The sequence below is a fragment of the Salmo salar genome, chromosome ssa21 (assembly GCF_905237065.1).
Source record: "Salmo salar chromosome ssa21, Ssal_v3.1, whole genome shotgun sequence".
Lineage (NCBI taxonomy): Eukaryota > Metazoa > Chordata > Actinopteri > Salmoniformes > Salmonidae > Salmo > Salmo salar.
The window spans coordinates 15027887-15041891 of NC_059462.1; the positions used below are offsets into that span (position 1 = coordinate 15027887).

A 14005-nucleotide genomic window follows, 5' to 3' on the forward strand; every position below is an offset into this window, starting at 1 on the left:
AGACTTCAAGCTTCATTGGTAGTAAAATAGTTGACTGTTTGTTGTGTATTATTATGCATGATTATGTCTTGTTTTTTAGGAGTGAATCTGTACTCAACATCACAGATGAAATGTCCAAAGGCTCTTTTGGAAACACGTGGAATGTCAACTCCGACAACTCAAAATGGTATTGCATTGCCTCAAGCATGTATACCCAAAATCAGCACATTGGGAGTTGATACATTATTCCATTAAAATGTATCTTTGTTTTTCTTCTGTCAGTTTGTTTAAAAATGTGTTTTCATTTAAGATATGTGCATGTAACTCAAGCTTTCTTACACATTTCCCCATGGCATCAGTCCTTGTGAAAATATGGAGTTTGTTGAGAATATCTCAAGTTAGGATTCCTCCTATACTGAGTAGATATTGTGTTATAACCATTATATTAGAAACTGATGACAATGTACCATTGAATTCATAAAATGCCTCATATTGACCAAGTTCCATGCTCATATAGAGAATTTTCAGGATATTGATATGTCATTGCTATTGTATATGAACAAAATTACAGATTCACCATTCGGTTGAAACTAGATGCTACTTATTCACTGTAGAAAGGAGTTGTCTCTCCATTTTAGAACTGATGAGTTTCTTGACTGTATTTTCCCATTCCATCTCTGTCATAAACTCCCTTATGTCCTCTTAGATGCTGAACCCCTCAAAGGTAAGAGTCTGATCCCCGTGCCCGTTTGATCATCCTTACTCCATTTGGTGACCATCACTTTTTGGAATAAAAATAATTATGTTTATCTTTGCATGATATGAGGCAGGATTGTACAATGTCTAATTCCTCAATTTACCATCAGGTTGAAATTAGATGCTGCTTATTTTGCATCGTTCAAATTGTCATGTTATGCATTTTCGAGTTCATGAACACTGGGAGAGCACAGCTCTTTGAATCTCTTTGATGACTGCTAATGTCAGGCAAAGATAAATATTATGGATGCGGAGTCCATTACCTGTTCACTGCTTGGAATATAAACCCAGCGTATTACAGGCGGTGACGAATGAATGTGCTCAGTCTAAAGTGACATGACTGAGAAAGCAAGGATGTAAAGTGCATGTAGGAGCCATCTCTGACAACATGATGCTGCTGTACCAATCAGGCTCTGCTAGCATGACAATCATCCCTCTACCCAATCTACTATGCCTCAGCCAATGGCCGTGACGGGCAGTTTGGCAAGGAGCACTACAGCGTACTAGCTGCAGGCTCCCATTACTCAACAGCTGGAGAGTGTAATTATATTAGTACATCTCTCTTGTGAAAACTGCTCTTTCATGAACATTGTCTGAGATTCTGATCCCATTATACTTCTCAGCTGCCTGAACATACAGTGCAATTCTGTATGGGAGGGGATTACCATGCGATTTACTAAAGCACATCAATATGGTGTTAATGTTCACGTAAAGCCCCTCCCAACTAAAACATCAGTTGTTGATACATTTGGGGACACAGATTAAGCCTAATCCTGGACCAAAAAATTATTCATAATGGAGAATCTCCGTTGTTGGAGCCGGACAGCTGATCGGTATAAGCTACGTTCTGAAATTGTATACTTGAAAGCACTAACAGCCAGTGTTTATACCCACAGCTTATCCAAGAACAATGGAAGGAAACAAAAGAAGAGGAGAACGTTGCAGAAGGGCTGCTTCGACAGGGAGACAAGTCTATGACGTTTCCCCCTTCACTGTGTTCAAAACAAATCAATATTGTGTGCCACAGTTTACCATTCCTTTACATTTGTCTTGTAAATCTTTGTGTGTTCAAAAGCGTTAGTGTTTTTAGTTTTATGTGTCAGAAGCTGCTTCTTTGTGAGGCAATCTACAGAAATGTAAGCTTTTTATTTGTTTTTGTGTTTTTAAATGTCAAGTAATACCAGCAGATATAGGAGAGGTTAGTTTGACTGTATGTGAAAGCAACGGAATGTTTCTGTCCAGGATGTATCTGTCACATTAAGAAACTATTTTCAAGTTATGTATGTTTTTGAATTTATTGAATGTATTTTGTATGTTTTTGTAATTTTTTTCAATATCATAATATTACAGTTGTTTCGAAATGGATAAATTATCCAACCAGATAAACAATCGATTAAAACGTTTGTACAATACTGCAGTTAAAGACTATGTACTGTACATCAGTATATACAATTCATGAGTTCATATATCTACAATATAGGCAAAGTGAAAATGTACTGTGTGCATGCAGCTTTAATTAATTCACTTTTATGAAATATACAGCATCTGATTAACCTTTTACTGCAATGGGCTAAATCAGGGTCACTTAAAGGGTTTATTGGATAGTCATAAACAAATCTTCTTTGAAACAAAAGTATACACCTCACACACATGGTTATGGGTTTAAACATTTTTTATTACGTTTTAAGTTTGCATCCCGGCGTAAGAAACATTTCACCCATGGGGCCACTAGGTCATTTGACTGCAGGAAAGGGCTACGTTCATTGGCAAATAAAATCTACAGTATCTGTGTTAAAGCATTCAATGTATTGCATTATGATTTTAGCTATTTGCAATAGTCTTTAATCTTAGAATATTTTCCAATTGTGTTACTACCAGTAAAGAGATTAGCTGAAAATAGCATTTTTATATTATTTATTGTTGGCAATTTATTATTGTACAAAGAGCAAACATTGCATTGAGCATTTGATTAGTAAAACGCCTGACTTACGTTGTAGAATACTGTTATGCATATCAATAGATAGAATTGAAACAATGTTCAAGAATAAAATATAATCCTGGCTTTATTTTAAATCATAATATTTGTTGCCAAAGTTGAAATAGTTGCAGTTATTGCAGTATATCAATATTTTCAAGCTGCAAAGTTAATGCTTGTGTGTCATATTATTTGAGTTGTTTGTCATGGGGGCATTGTGTCTGCCCAGGAATGATTGTCCAGTCAATAACTAAAGATGAAGCTTAACTAATACTTGAAGGTGTCTGCTGAAAGGTAACATACATGGCTATAGAAACAATTGCAATAGCACTTTTTCTGGAAGGGGAACATTTATAGGAGCTATATTTATTGTTATAAAGATTAAACTATATTTCCTTTGTACAATACCAACAACGAATTTGTTCACATCTAATTTTCTAAACCTATTTATCTATAATACCTTTTTGCTTCATTTTTAATGATCAGTATCTGCAAAATATTTTGAAATCTCTTGTTGAGCATTTCTACTCAACTGCTACTACTCCTGTTGCTAATTGTACTTAGCTCTGAATAAATGTGTTTGAAAAGTCAATCTGTTTTATTTGTGGCAGAAATCTGTGAAGCAGTGTAAGGAAACATGGCACTCCAAAACAATATTTTGTTTATTTTCTGCTATTGTTACTGATCTTTAGAGCTGAAGTATTACTGTTTATTATGTATCTTGTATTCAGTTGAAGTCAGAAGTTTACATACACCTTAGCCAAATATACACCTTGGCCCATTCCTCCTGACGAGCTGGTGTAACTGAGTCAGGTTTGTAGGCCTCCTTGCTCGCACACGCTTTTTCAGTTATGCCCACACATTTTCTATGGGATTGAGGTCAGGGCTTTGTGATGGCCACTTCAAAACCTTGACTTTGTTGTCCTTAAGCCATTTTGCCACAACTTTGGAAGTATGCTTGGGGTCATTGTCCATTTGGAAGACCCATTTGTGACCAAGCTTTAACTTTTAATGTCTTGAGATGTTGCTTCAGTATATCCACATCATTTTACTTCCTCACGATGCCATCTGTTTTGTGAAGTGCACCATTCCCTCCTGCAGCAAAGCACCCCCACAGCATGATGCTGCCACCCCCGTGCTTCACGGTTCGGATGGTGTTCTTCGGCTTGCAAGCCTCACCCTTTTTCCTCCAAACATAACGATGGTCATTATGGCCAAACAGTTCTATATTTGTTTCATCAAACCAGAGGACATTTCTACATTTTTACTGTGGATATAGATCATTTTGTACCTGTTTCCTCCAGCATCTTCACAAGGTCCTTTGCTGTTGTTCTGGGATTGATTTGCACTTTTTGCACCAAAGTACGTTCATCTCTAGGAGACAGAACGCGTCTCCTTCCTGAACAGTATGACAGCTGCTTGGACCCATGGTGTTTATACTTGCGTATTATTGTTTGTACAGATGAACGTGGTACCTTCAGACGTTTGGAAATTGCTCCCAAGGATGAACCAGACTTGTGGAGGTCTACAATTCTTTTCTGAGGTCTTGGCTGATTTCTTTTAATTTTCCCATGATGTAAAGCAAAGAAGCACTGAGTTTGAAGGTAGGTCTTGAAATACATCCACAGGTGCACCTCCAATTGACTCAAATGATGTCAATTAGCCTATCAGAAGCGTCTAAAGCCATGACATCATTTTCTGGAATTTTCCAAGCTGTTTAGAGGCACAGTCAACTTAGTGTATGTAAACTTCTGACCCACTGGAATTGTGATTCAGTGAAATAATCCATCTGTAAACAATTGTTGGAAAAATGACTTGTGTCATGCACAAAGTAGATGTCCTAACCGACTTGCCAAAAGTATAGTTTGTTAACAAAAAATGTGTGGAGTGGTTGAAAAGCGAGTTTTAATGACACCAATCTAAGTGTGTGTGAACTTCCGACTTCAACTGCATGTACATTTACTATGAAAGTATAAAACTCAAACTTAATACATTTATTTGAACATGTTTCTTTTCCCCATCAATATTACTTCATGCTGTTTGGAATGTCTGATTTGGAGTAAGTCAACTAGTGATCTGAAATGGCCTTGACACCTAAAACAAATGCCCAAAATATAACCCTAATTCTAAATTTGTGAGAGTTTTTAGATTTACTCTGTATGCTTTGACCTACGAGAAACCAAGGAGTATGCAAGTTCCAGTGAATAAAGGCAGGGAGGGTCAACTTTGAGTTCAAGTTGACTAGTCAACCTTATACACTAGGGCAGCGTTTAGACAGGCAGTCCAATTCAGAATAATTTTTTCACTAATAGTTTTTTTGACCAATCAGATCAGCTCTGAAAAAAATCTGATGTGATTGGTCAAAGGTCAGGTCACATTACATTGTAATTACATTACACACATTACACACATTACACTGACCTAGGTCAGGTCACATTACACTGTGGGTGAAATGTTTGACAGAAATCCCCTCAACTGAACTGAGTCTTCCACTTCACTCACAGCCATATCTGCCTTGTGAGCATAAGGTTGGATAAAGAGGAAGTACAATTGCTGAAGTCATTCATTGCATGACCTCAATTTGCCTGGAGGTAATACGATGGATTATACACCGTGACTTCACTTGAACATATTGTACAAAACAATGACAGCCTCATCCACAGAAGTGAATTACATATCATTTTTTATTCAACAACAAAAGAGACCCAAATTCTATTACGACAAATGCCCAGTATGACCCTTAGAGATTTGGAATATAAATAGAATTGTGTGGGCAGGTGTTTTTTTTTTAAAACCAACAGATGGTTTTCTATTCACTTGCTGACAGCTTAGAGAGGTATCACATCCCAAAGCATGACATATATCTGGCTCATGTGACTAGTTTACTTCCATGCCAGTAACACCTAGGAAGTGGTCCCTGATCACTGATCCCTGCCAGGCTGTTGATTCACATCACGTCATTCCATTACTTGATTGAAATCCCTGGGTGTGTTTTCCCCTTGGTGATATGGCTGTCCTCAAGGCTGATTGATTTGGGTTCCACCTCCGTGAACACAGGTTCTCGACTTAAACATGATCTTGAATTGATACTCATCGATTGACACAGGTTCTATAATTATATATATTACAATTACATTTATTATAAAAGTAAGGATTATATTTGAACTGAATATAGTATTTCCACAAAATGTGTGTTTATGGGTTCATATGATAAGGCATCTCTCTGGTTAGTGTTTAGATACACTACATGGCCAAAAGTATGTGAACACATCCAGAATGTTGGCCAAATGTATTGCTGCGGGGGACTTGCTTCCATTCAGCCACAAGAGCATTAGTGAGGTCGGGCACTGATGTTGGGTGATTAGCCCTGGCTCGAAGTCGGCGTTTTAATTCATCCCAAAGGTGTTCAATGGGGTTGAGGTCAGGGCTCTGTGCAGGCCACCAGTCCAGCCGACACTCGGCATTGAGCATGGTGATCTTAGGCTTGTGTGCGGCTGCTCAGCCATAGAAACCCATTTCACGGTGTTCCCGCTCTGTGAGTTTGTGTGGGCTACCACTTCACGGCTGAGCCGTTGCTCTTAGACGTTTCCACTTCACAATAACAGCACTTACAGTTGACCGGGGCAGCACTAGCAGGGCAGAAGTTTGATGAAACTGACTTACTGGAAACGTGGCCTCCTATGGCAGTGCCACGTTGAAAGTCACGGAGCACTGAGATTGTATGGGTGTTTGCTCGATTTTATACACCTGTCAGTGACGGGTGTGGCTGAAATAGCCAAATCCACTAATTTGAAGGGGTGTCCACATACTTTTGAGTGTGTCTTTGGATATTTGAATACATTTTGTATGGCTAGAATAATGGTTTATTAACATTTTTCTCCACAAAATTAGCAAGGTACAGACCACAGATTTTGGGCCAGTTTTTCCAAAGTTTTTAACCTGTTATTTTTAGAAGGAGAGTGTTTTTTTAAATCAAACTTTTAATTAGGCTATTGTTTAACCATTCAATCTTGTTCCCCTCCTTTTTTAACACTGAAAATCTTGCCCTTGAAGTACAAAGTGAAGCATTTAGTTAATACACTATGTCACCATTTTATATTAAACAAACAAAAGCAATTGACAGGCAACACAATTTCTTGTTCGGGGATTTATTAGCATGACCAGAGGAAGGAGGATACAGGTTATAAAACAGGAAATGGAACAGGGGGATGGAACATTCTGGATGTGTTGCATTCTCTCTTGACTGGGGGCTCATAAGACAAGACACTCGGACTCTGTGACTGAGTAATAAGACACTGGGACTCTGTGGCTGAGTAGAGGAGCCCTATTCTCGTCTGCCTCGGCCATTCTTCAGCCAGGACACAAACTCCTTGGCTGCCTGGTCCTGCAGGTAGGAGCTCACGTCGCTGGTGTAGGTACCCTCTGCATGTCGTTTGATGGGACCCCTGAAAGAAATATGGAGAGATTTTATAGTGTTGATAGTTAATAATATATGAGAAATAAGCAGTTGTTAAACATATTGATTCACTGTGCATTATTATGCTGCTATAGTAAGATTTTACTGAGCTGTAACTTAAAACCATATAAAACCATGAAAATCACCAACATGTAGTTAATATCTACAGTATGTCATAAAAATTTAGGGCATTTTTATCTTTGTTTCTAGCTCAGCAAAAACATTTGACATTAAATTCATCATATCTCTTAAGTACTGCATTCACACAGTTTCAGGTTAAGCTGGAACATACTGGAAGATGATCCACTGCTTTTTGAAATGGAATGAGGAAAACAGACACACCAGTAGGAGAGAAAGAAAGAAACACTCACCCACTTCTCTTGGAGTTCATTAGCCACTGGACAAAGTCTTGCACTCGTCTCGACTCGAGATATTTACTGTAGTCGTTAGAGAATGTTCCCTCTGAATGTCTCTTCGTGTTTGAAAGCTCCCTTGGCTCGCTGAACATAGAGTCCTCTGTCAACAGGCTGCGGAAACAGACAAGTCAGTAGTTACAGGATGCTGAGAGAGAGAGAGAGAGAGAGAGAGAGAGAGAGAGAGAGAGAGAGAGAGAGAGAGAGAGAGAGAGAGACTCTCAACCTGAATAGTGCAGAGTTCAGAAGTTGCTCCGAGTTTGAGGCTCTTACCTGGAGTTGTCCTCTGTGTCCTCCTGCGGGATTTGCAAGCTGCTCTGAGCAATGATCAAGAGCAGAAGTCCAGCGAAAGAGTGGGTGCCTTTCATCTTTTGACCTCCTAGATATTAGCAGTGGAAATAGGAGATTGTTAAAAAAAACAAATCTGCAACTTCAGCCAAACAGCATCACATTGAAGAGAATCTCATTCTGAATTGAATATAATTCAGAGAAACTTCCCGATGTGAGGTATCAGCGGTTGAAAATGAGTTTTAGGGGTTTGGTGCTGCTCACCTGTGTTCCCTCTGTTGAGTGTCGGTGAGAAAGGGGGAGTCTGTGCCTGGCTGCCTGCTGTGCGTAGGTAGATCTCGGCTGGTTTCTTCTCTCTTTGGCTCCCTGGAGCTGCTTCTTGGCCCCTTCTTGGTCTGGCCAGCCTTTATATAGTTGAGCTGGGTGACTGTCTGCTCAGGTGGCACCCTCCTCACAGACGCACAAGCACATTCGTTACTTTCAATCCATTAGTCAGAACTCGACTCAACGCACTAGATACATTTGCAGCCCATCTTTGTTTAAATGTGGAAATGTCCAGAGGTAAAAGCTGTCACTTAGGTGTCGAAATCAAACATGATTTCATCCTGTCCAACAAATCCAAATACTTATATAACAGTCTACCATCTGTTTTCAGATAGCCTGATTTGCACTGCAGGTTCAGTGTTTGTGGAACGTAAGAATATGGAGTTAAGCAAACATTGAAACACCTCCTTTCAGCATTTTATCCCTGAGTGGAATTTAGAGAATTATCAGATATTTAGGTGATCAAGGCACGAACACAATATAATTCAGGATTATATTAATTTGTTAATTTGTTCAATGATGAATGATGATATGATGATCATATGCAAAACACACAGTTTCTATCAATAATGTGTCCAGACTGAAGAATCATATACCATGTGAACTTGGTATATACTCATATACACTACATGGCCAAAAGTATGTGGACACCCCTTAAAATCAGTGGATCAGCTATTTCAGCTCCACCCGTTGCTGACAAGTCTATAAAATCGAGCACACAGCCATGAAATTTCCATAGACAAATGTTGGCAGTAGAATGGCCCGTACTGAAGAGCTCAGTGACTTTTAACGTGTCACCATCATAGGATGATACCTTTCCAATAAGTCAGTTCGTCAAATTTCTGCCCTGCTAGAGCTGCCCCGGCCAACTGTAATGCTGTTATTGTAAAGTGCAAAAGTCTCAGAGCAACAACGGCTCAGCCGCAAAGTGGTAGGCCAAACAAGCTCACAGAACGGGGCCGCCGAGTACTGAAGCGCGTAACGCGTAAAAATCGTCTGTCCTCGGTTGCAACACTCACTACCGAGTACCAAACTGCCTCTGGAAGCAACATCAGCACATGAACTCGTTGTTGGGAGCTTCATGAAATGGGTTTCCATGGCCAAGCTGCAACACACAAGCCTAAAATCACTATGCTCAATGGAAAATGCATTCTCTGGAGTGATGATTCACACTTCACCATCTGGCGAATCTGAGTTTGGCAGATGCCAGGAGACCACTATCCGCCCCAAAACATAGTGCCAACTGTCAAGTTTGGTGGTGGAGGAATAATTGTCTGTTTTTCATGGTTTGGGTTAGGCCCCTTAGTTTCAGTGAAGGGAAATCTTAACGCAACAGCATACAATGTTGTAAAAATGTAAAATGTATTTAATTGTCATTTTTTGTGAAGTGGAATAAAAATGCTAACATTTGTACAAAAGTAATGAAAAATAAAACACTAATGTATCTTGATTAGACAAGTATTCAACCCCCTGAGTCAATGCATGTTAGAAAAACCTTTGTTAGTGATTACAGCTGTCAGTCTTTCTGGGTAAGTCTCTAAGAGCTTTCCACACCTGGATTGTGCAACATTTGCCCGTTATTCTTTTCAACATTCTCCAAGCTCTGTCTAATTGTTTGTTGATAGACAGCTATTTTCAAGTCTTACGATAGATTTTCAAGTCAATTTAAGTCCAAACTGTAACTAGGCCACTCAGAAACAGTCACTGTCTTCTTGGTAAGCAACTCCAGTGTAGATTTGGCCTTATGTTTTAGGATATTGTTCTGCTGAAAGGTGAATTCATCTCCCAGTGTGGTGGAAAGCAGACTGAACCAGGTTTTCCTTTAGGATTTTGCCTGTGCTTAGCTCCATTCCGTTTCTTTTTTATCCTGAAAAACTCCTCAGTCCTTAACGATTACAAGCATACCCATAACATGATGCAGCCACCACTATGCTTGAAAATATGGAGAGTGGTACTCCATAATGTGTTGTTTTGGATTTGCCCCAAACATAACACTTTGTATTCAGTACAAAAAGATAATTGCTTTGCAAATTGTTTTTGCAGTATTACTTTAGTGCCTTGTTACAAACAGGATGCATGTCTTGGAATATTTAGATTCTGTACAAGCTTCCTTCTTTTCAATTAGGTTAGTATTGTGGAGTAACTACAATGTTGTTGTTCCATCCTCAGTTTCCTCCTATCACAGCCATTAAACTGTGTAACTGTTTTAAAGTCACTATTGGCCTCATTGTGAAATCCCTGAGCGGTTTCCTTATTCTCCGGCAACTGAGAAAGGAAGGACTTCTGTATCTTTGTAGGGACTGGGTGCATTGATACACCACCCAAAGTGTAATTAATAACGTCACCATGCTCAAAGGGGTATCCAATGTCTGCTTTAATTTTTTTCACCCATTTACCAATAGGTGCCCTTTTTTTGCGAGGCATTGGAAAACCTCCCTGGTCTTTGTGATTGAATCTGTGTTTGAGATTCACTGCTTGACTGAGGGAACTTACAGATAATTGTATGTGTGGGGGAAAGAGATGACGTAGACATTCAAAAATCAGGTTAATGTCACGGCTGTCGTAGGAAGAAGAGGACCACGGTGCAGCGTGTGTGTCGTTCCACATTTTATTTACTCTGTGAAACTATGCAGTACATAAATAAACTGAATACAAAAACAACAAACTGTGACACAGAGGAGAAACAAACACTACTCAAAAATAATCACCCAAAAAACCCAGGAAGAAAAACTCCTACTTAAGTATGATCTCCAATTAGAGACAACGAGGACCAGCTGCCTCTAATTAGAGATCATCCCAAACAAACCAACATAGAAATACAAAAACTAGAACCTAAGAACATAGAAATAGAACACATAGAATAAACCCCCCTGTCACGCCCTGACCTACTCTACCATAGAAAATAACAGCTTACCATGGTCAGGACGTGAGAGTTAAACACTATTTTTGAGTGAGTCCATGAAACTTATTATGTGACTTGTTAGGCAAATTCTTACTCCTGAACTTATTTGAGTTTGAATAATTATTGAATCAAAAACATTTCAGCTTTTCATTTGTAATTAATTTGTTAAAATTTCTAAAAACATAATTCCACTTTGACATTATGGGGTAATGTGTGTAGGCCAGTGACATAAAATCAAAATGTAATCCATTTTAAATTCAGACTATAACACAACAAAATGTGGAAAGAGTAAAGGGTTGTGAATACTTTCTAAAGGCACTGTACCATGTAAACTTGGTACATTATACTCATACCAATGTTTAAATTACAATACAGTTGAATTATATTTCTCATACAATTTCAAATAAAAACAAGATTAACATTACACAACTAATTCAGTGCAATAAAAAGTTTACCAATACCACTGAAATCATTTATATGAAAATACTATACAATACAAACATGCATTGGCTTTCAGTACATAGTGGCGAATTCAATGGTCACATTTTTCTTTTGATCAACAAAATCCTTTAATATCAAATACAAATAGTCAATACAAGCAACACAATGTTAATTACAGCATATAACCTGTAAAAAAATGATAGCGTTTAACCACATTGAATCCTCACTTCAGAATATCAATAAGAACATAATTAAAGAAAAGCAATTTTATTTTAGCAATATACTATTTACAGTGCATTTGGAAAGTATTCAGACCCCTTGGCTTGTACCACATTTTGTTACGCTACAGCCGTATTCTAAAATGTATTAGATAGTTTTTTCCCCTCAACACAATACACCATAATGACAAAGCAAAAACAGGTTTCTAGATTTTTTTTCAAATGTATTAAAAATATAAAAACTGAAATATCCCATTTACATACAATTGATGTCGGAAGTTCACATACACTTAGGTTGGAGCCATTAAAACTCGTTTTTCAACCACTCCACAAATTTCTTGTTAACAAACTATAGTTTTGGCAAGTCGGTTAGGACATCTACTTTGTGCATGACACAAGTCATTTTTCCAACAATTGTTTACAGGCGGATTATTTCATCAGAATTCACTGTATCACAATTCCAGTCGGTCAGAAGTTTTCATACACTAAGTTGACTGTGCCTTTAAACAGCTTGGAAAATTCCAGAAAATTATGTCATGGCTTTAGAAGCTTCTGATAGGCTAATTGACATAATTTGAGTCAATTGGAGGTGTACCTGTGGATGTATTTCAAGGCCTACCTTCAAGCTCACTGCCTCTTTGCTTGACTTCATTGGAAAATCAAAAGAAATCAGCCAAGACCTCAGAAAAAAAAAATTGTAGACCTCCACAAGTCTGGTTCATCGTTGGGAGCAATTTCCAAACGCCTGAAAGTACCATGTTCATCTGTACAAACAATAGTACGCAAGTATAAACACCATGGGACCACGCAGCCGTCATACCGCTGAGGAAGGAGACGCGTTCTGTCTCCTAGAGATGAACGTACTTTGGTGCGAGAAATGCAAATCAATGCCAGAACAACAGCAAAGGACCTTGTGAAGATGCTGGAGGAAACAGGTACTAAAGTATCTATATCCACAGTAAACGAGTCCATTATCGACATAACCTGAACGGCCGCTCAGCAAGGAAGAAGCTACTGATCCAAAATCGCCATAAAAAAGTCCGACAACGGTTTTCAACTGCACATGGGGACAAAGATCGTACATTTTGGAGAAATGTCCTCTGGTCTGATGAAACAAAAATAGAACTGTTTGGCCATAATGACCATCGTTATGTTAGGAGGAAAAAGGGGGACGCTTGCAAGCCGAAGAACACCATCCCAACCGTGAAGCACGGGGGTGGCAGCATTATGTTGAGGTGGTGCTTTGCTGCAGGGGGGACTGGTGCACTTCACAAAACAGATGGCATCATGAAGGAGGACAATTATGTGGATATATTGAAGCAACATCTCAAGACGTCAGTCAGGAAGTTAAAGATTGGTCACAAATGGGTCTTCCAAATGAACAATGACCCCAAGTATACTTCCAAAGTTGTGGCAAAATGGCTTAAGGACAAAGTCAAGGTATTGGAGTGGCCATCACAAAGCCCTGACCTCAATCCCATAGAAAATGTGTGAACAGAACTAAAAAGTGTGTGCGAGCAAGGAGGCCTACAATCCTGACTCAGTTACAATAGCTCTGTCAGGAGGAATGGGCCAAAATTCACCCAACTTATTGTGGGAAGCTTGTAGAAGGCTAACGAAAACGTTTGACCCAAATTAAACAATTTAAAGGAAATGCTACCAAATACTAATTGAGCATATGTAAACTTCTGACCCACTGGGAATGTGATGAAATAAATAAAAGCTGAAATAAATAATTCTCTCAACTATTATTTTGACATTTCACATTCTTAAAAATAAAGTGGTGATCCTAACTGAACTAAGACAAAGAATTTTTACTCTGATTAAATGTCAGGAATTGTGTAAAACTGAGTTTAAATGTATTTGGCTAAGGTGTATGTAAACTTTCGACTTCAACGATAAGTATTTAGACCCTTTAGTCAATACTTTGTAGAAGGACCTTTGGCAGCGATTACAGCCTCAAGTCTTCTTGGGTATGATGCTACAAGCTTGGCACACCTGTATTTGGGGAGTTTATCCTATTCCTCTCTGCAGATCCTCTCAAGCGCTGTCAGGTTGGATGGGGAGCATCGGTGCACAGCTATTTCTTGGTCACTCCAGAGATGTTCAGTCGGGTTCATGTCCGGGCTCTGGTTGGGCCACTCAACGACAATCAGAGACTTGTCCCGAAACCACTCCTGCGTTGTCTTGGCTGTGTGCTTGGGGTCGTTGTCCTGTTGGAAGGTCAACCTTCGTCCCAGTCTGAGTTCCTGA

The 14005-nt window shown here is 38.9% G+C and overlaps 2 protein-coding genes across 6 annotated transcripts in view; one reads left to right on the top strand and one right to left on the bottom strand.

Moving 5' to 3' along the window:
- Positions 1 to 3302, top strand: part of LOC106581805 (sodium-driven chloride bicarbonate exchanger-like) — a 51774-nt gene extending 48472 nt beyond the window's left edge. For 3 of the 5 annotated variants that reach the window (XM_045704465.1, XM_045704467.1, XM_045704466.1), the window contains one exon: positions 80 to 3302. In XM_045704465.1, the coding sequence (XP_045560421.1) occupies positions 80 to 218 (139 nt within the window). In that variant the 3' untranslated portion in view covers positions 219 to 3302. The remainder of the gene's footprint in view (positions 1 to 79) is intronic. The other 2 variants (XM_014164138.2, XR_001323174.2) reach the window with 2 other exon arrangements.
- Positions 3303 to 6842: 3540 nt separating this feature from the next.
- LOC106581724 (glucagon-1) lies at positions 6843 to 8393 on the bottom strand. The gene is made up of 4 exons (XM_014163974.2): positions 8132 to 8393; positions 7853 to 7958; positions 7538 to 7693; positions 6843 to 7155 (listed from the first exon to the last, which is right to left on the bottom strand). The coding sequence occupies exons 2-4, from the start codon at positions 7945 to 7947 to the stop codon at positions 7035 to 7037; spliced, it is 372 nt and encodes a 123-aa protein (XP_014019449.2). The 5' UTR covers positions 7948 to 7958; positions 8132 to 8393; the 3' UTR covers positions 6843 to 7034.
- Between the last annotated feature and the right edge of the window lie 5612 nt (positions 8394 to 14005).

Coding starts and splice junctions, on each gene's coding strand:
- LOC106581724 (XM_014163974.2), bottom strand. CDS start 7,947: ATGAAAGGCACCCACTCTTTCGCTGGACTTCTGCTCTTGATCATTGCT. Junction 7,694..7,852: donor GACACAGAGGACAACTCCAG/GTAAGAGCCTCA, acceptor CTGTTTCCGCAG/CCTGTTGACAGAGGACTCTA. Junction 7,156..7,537: donor ATGAACTCCAAGAGAAGTGG/GTGAGTGTTTCT, acceptor TATTTCTTTCAG/GGGTCCCATCAAACGACATG.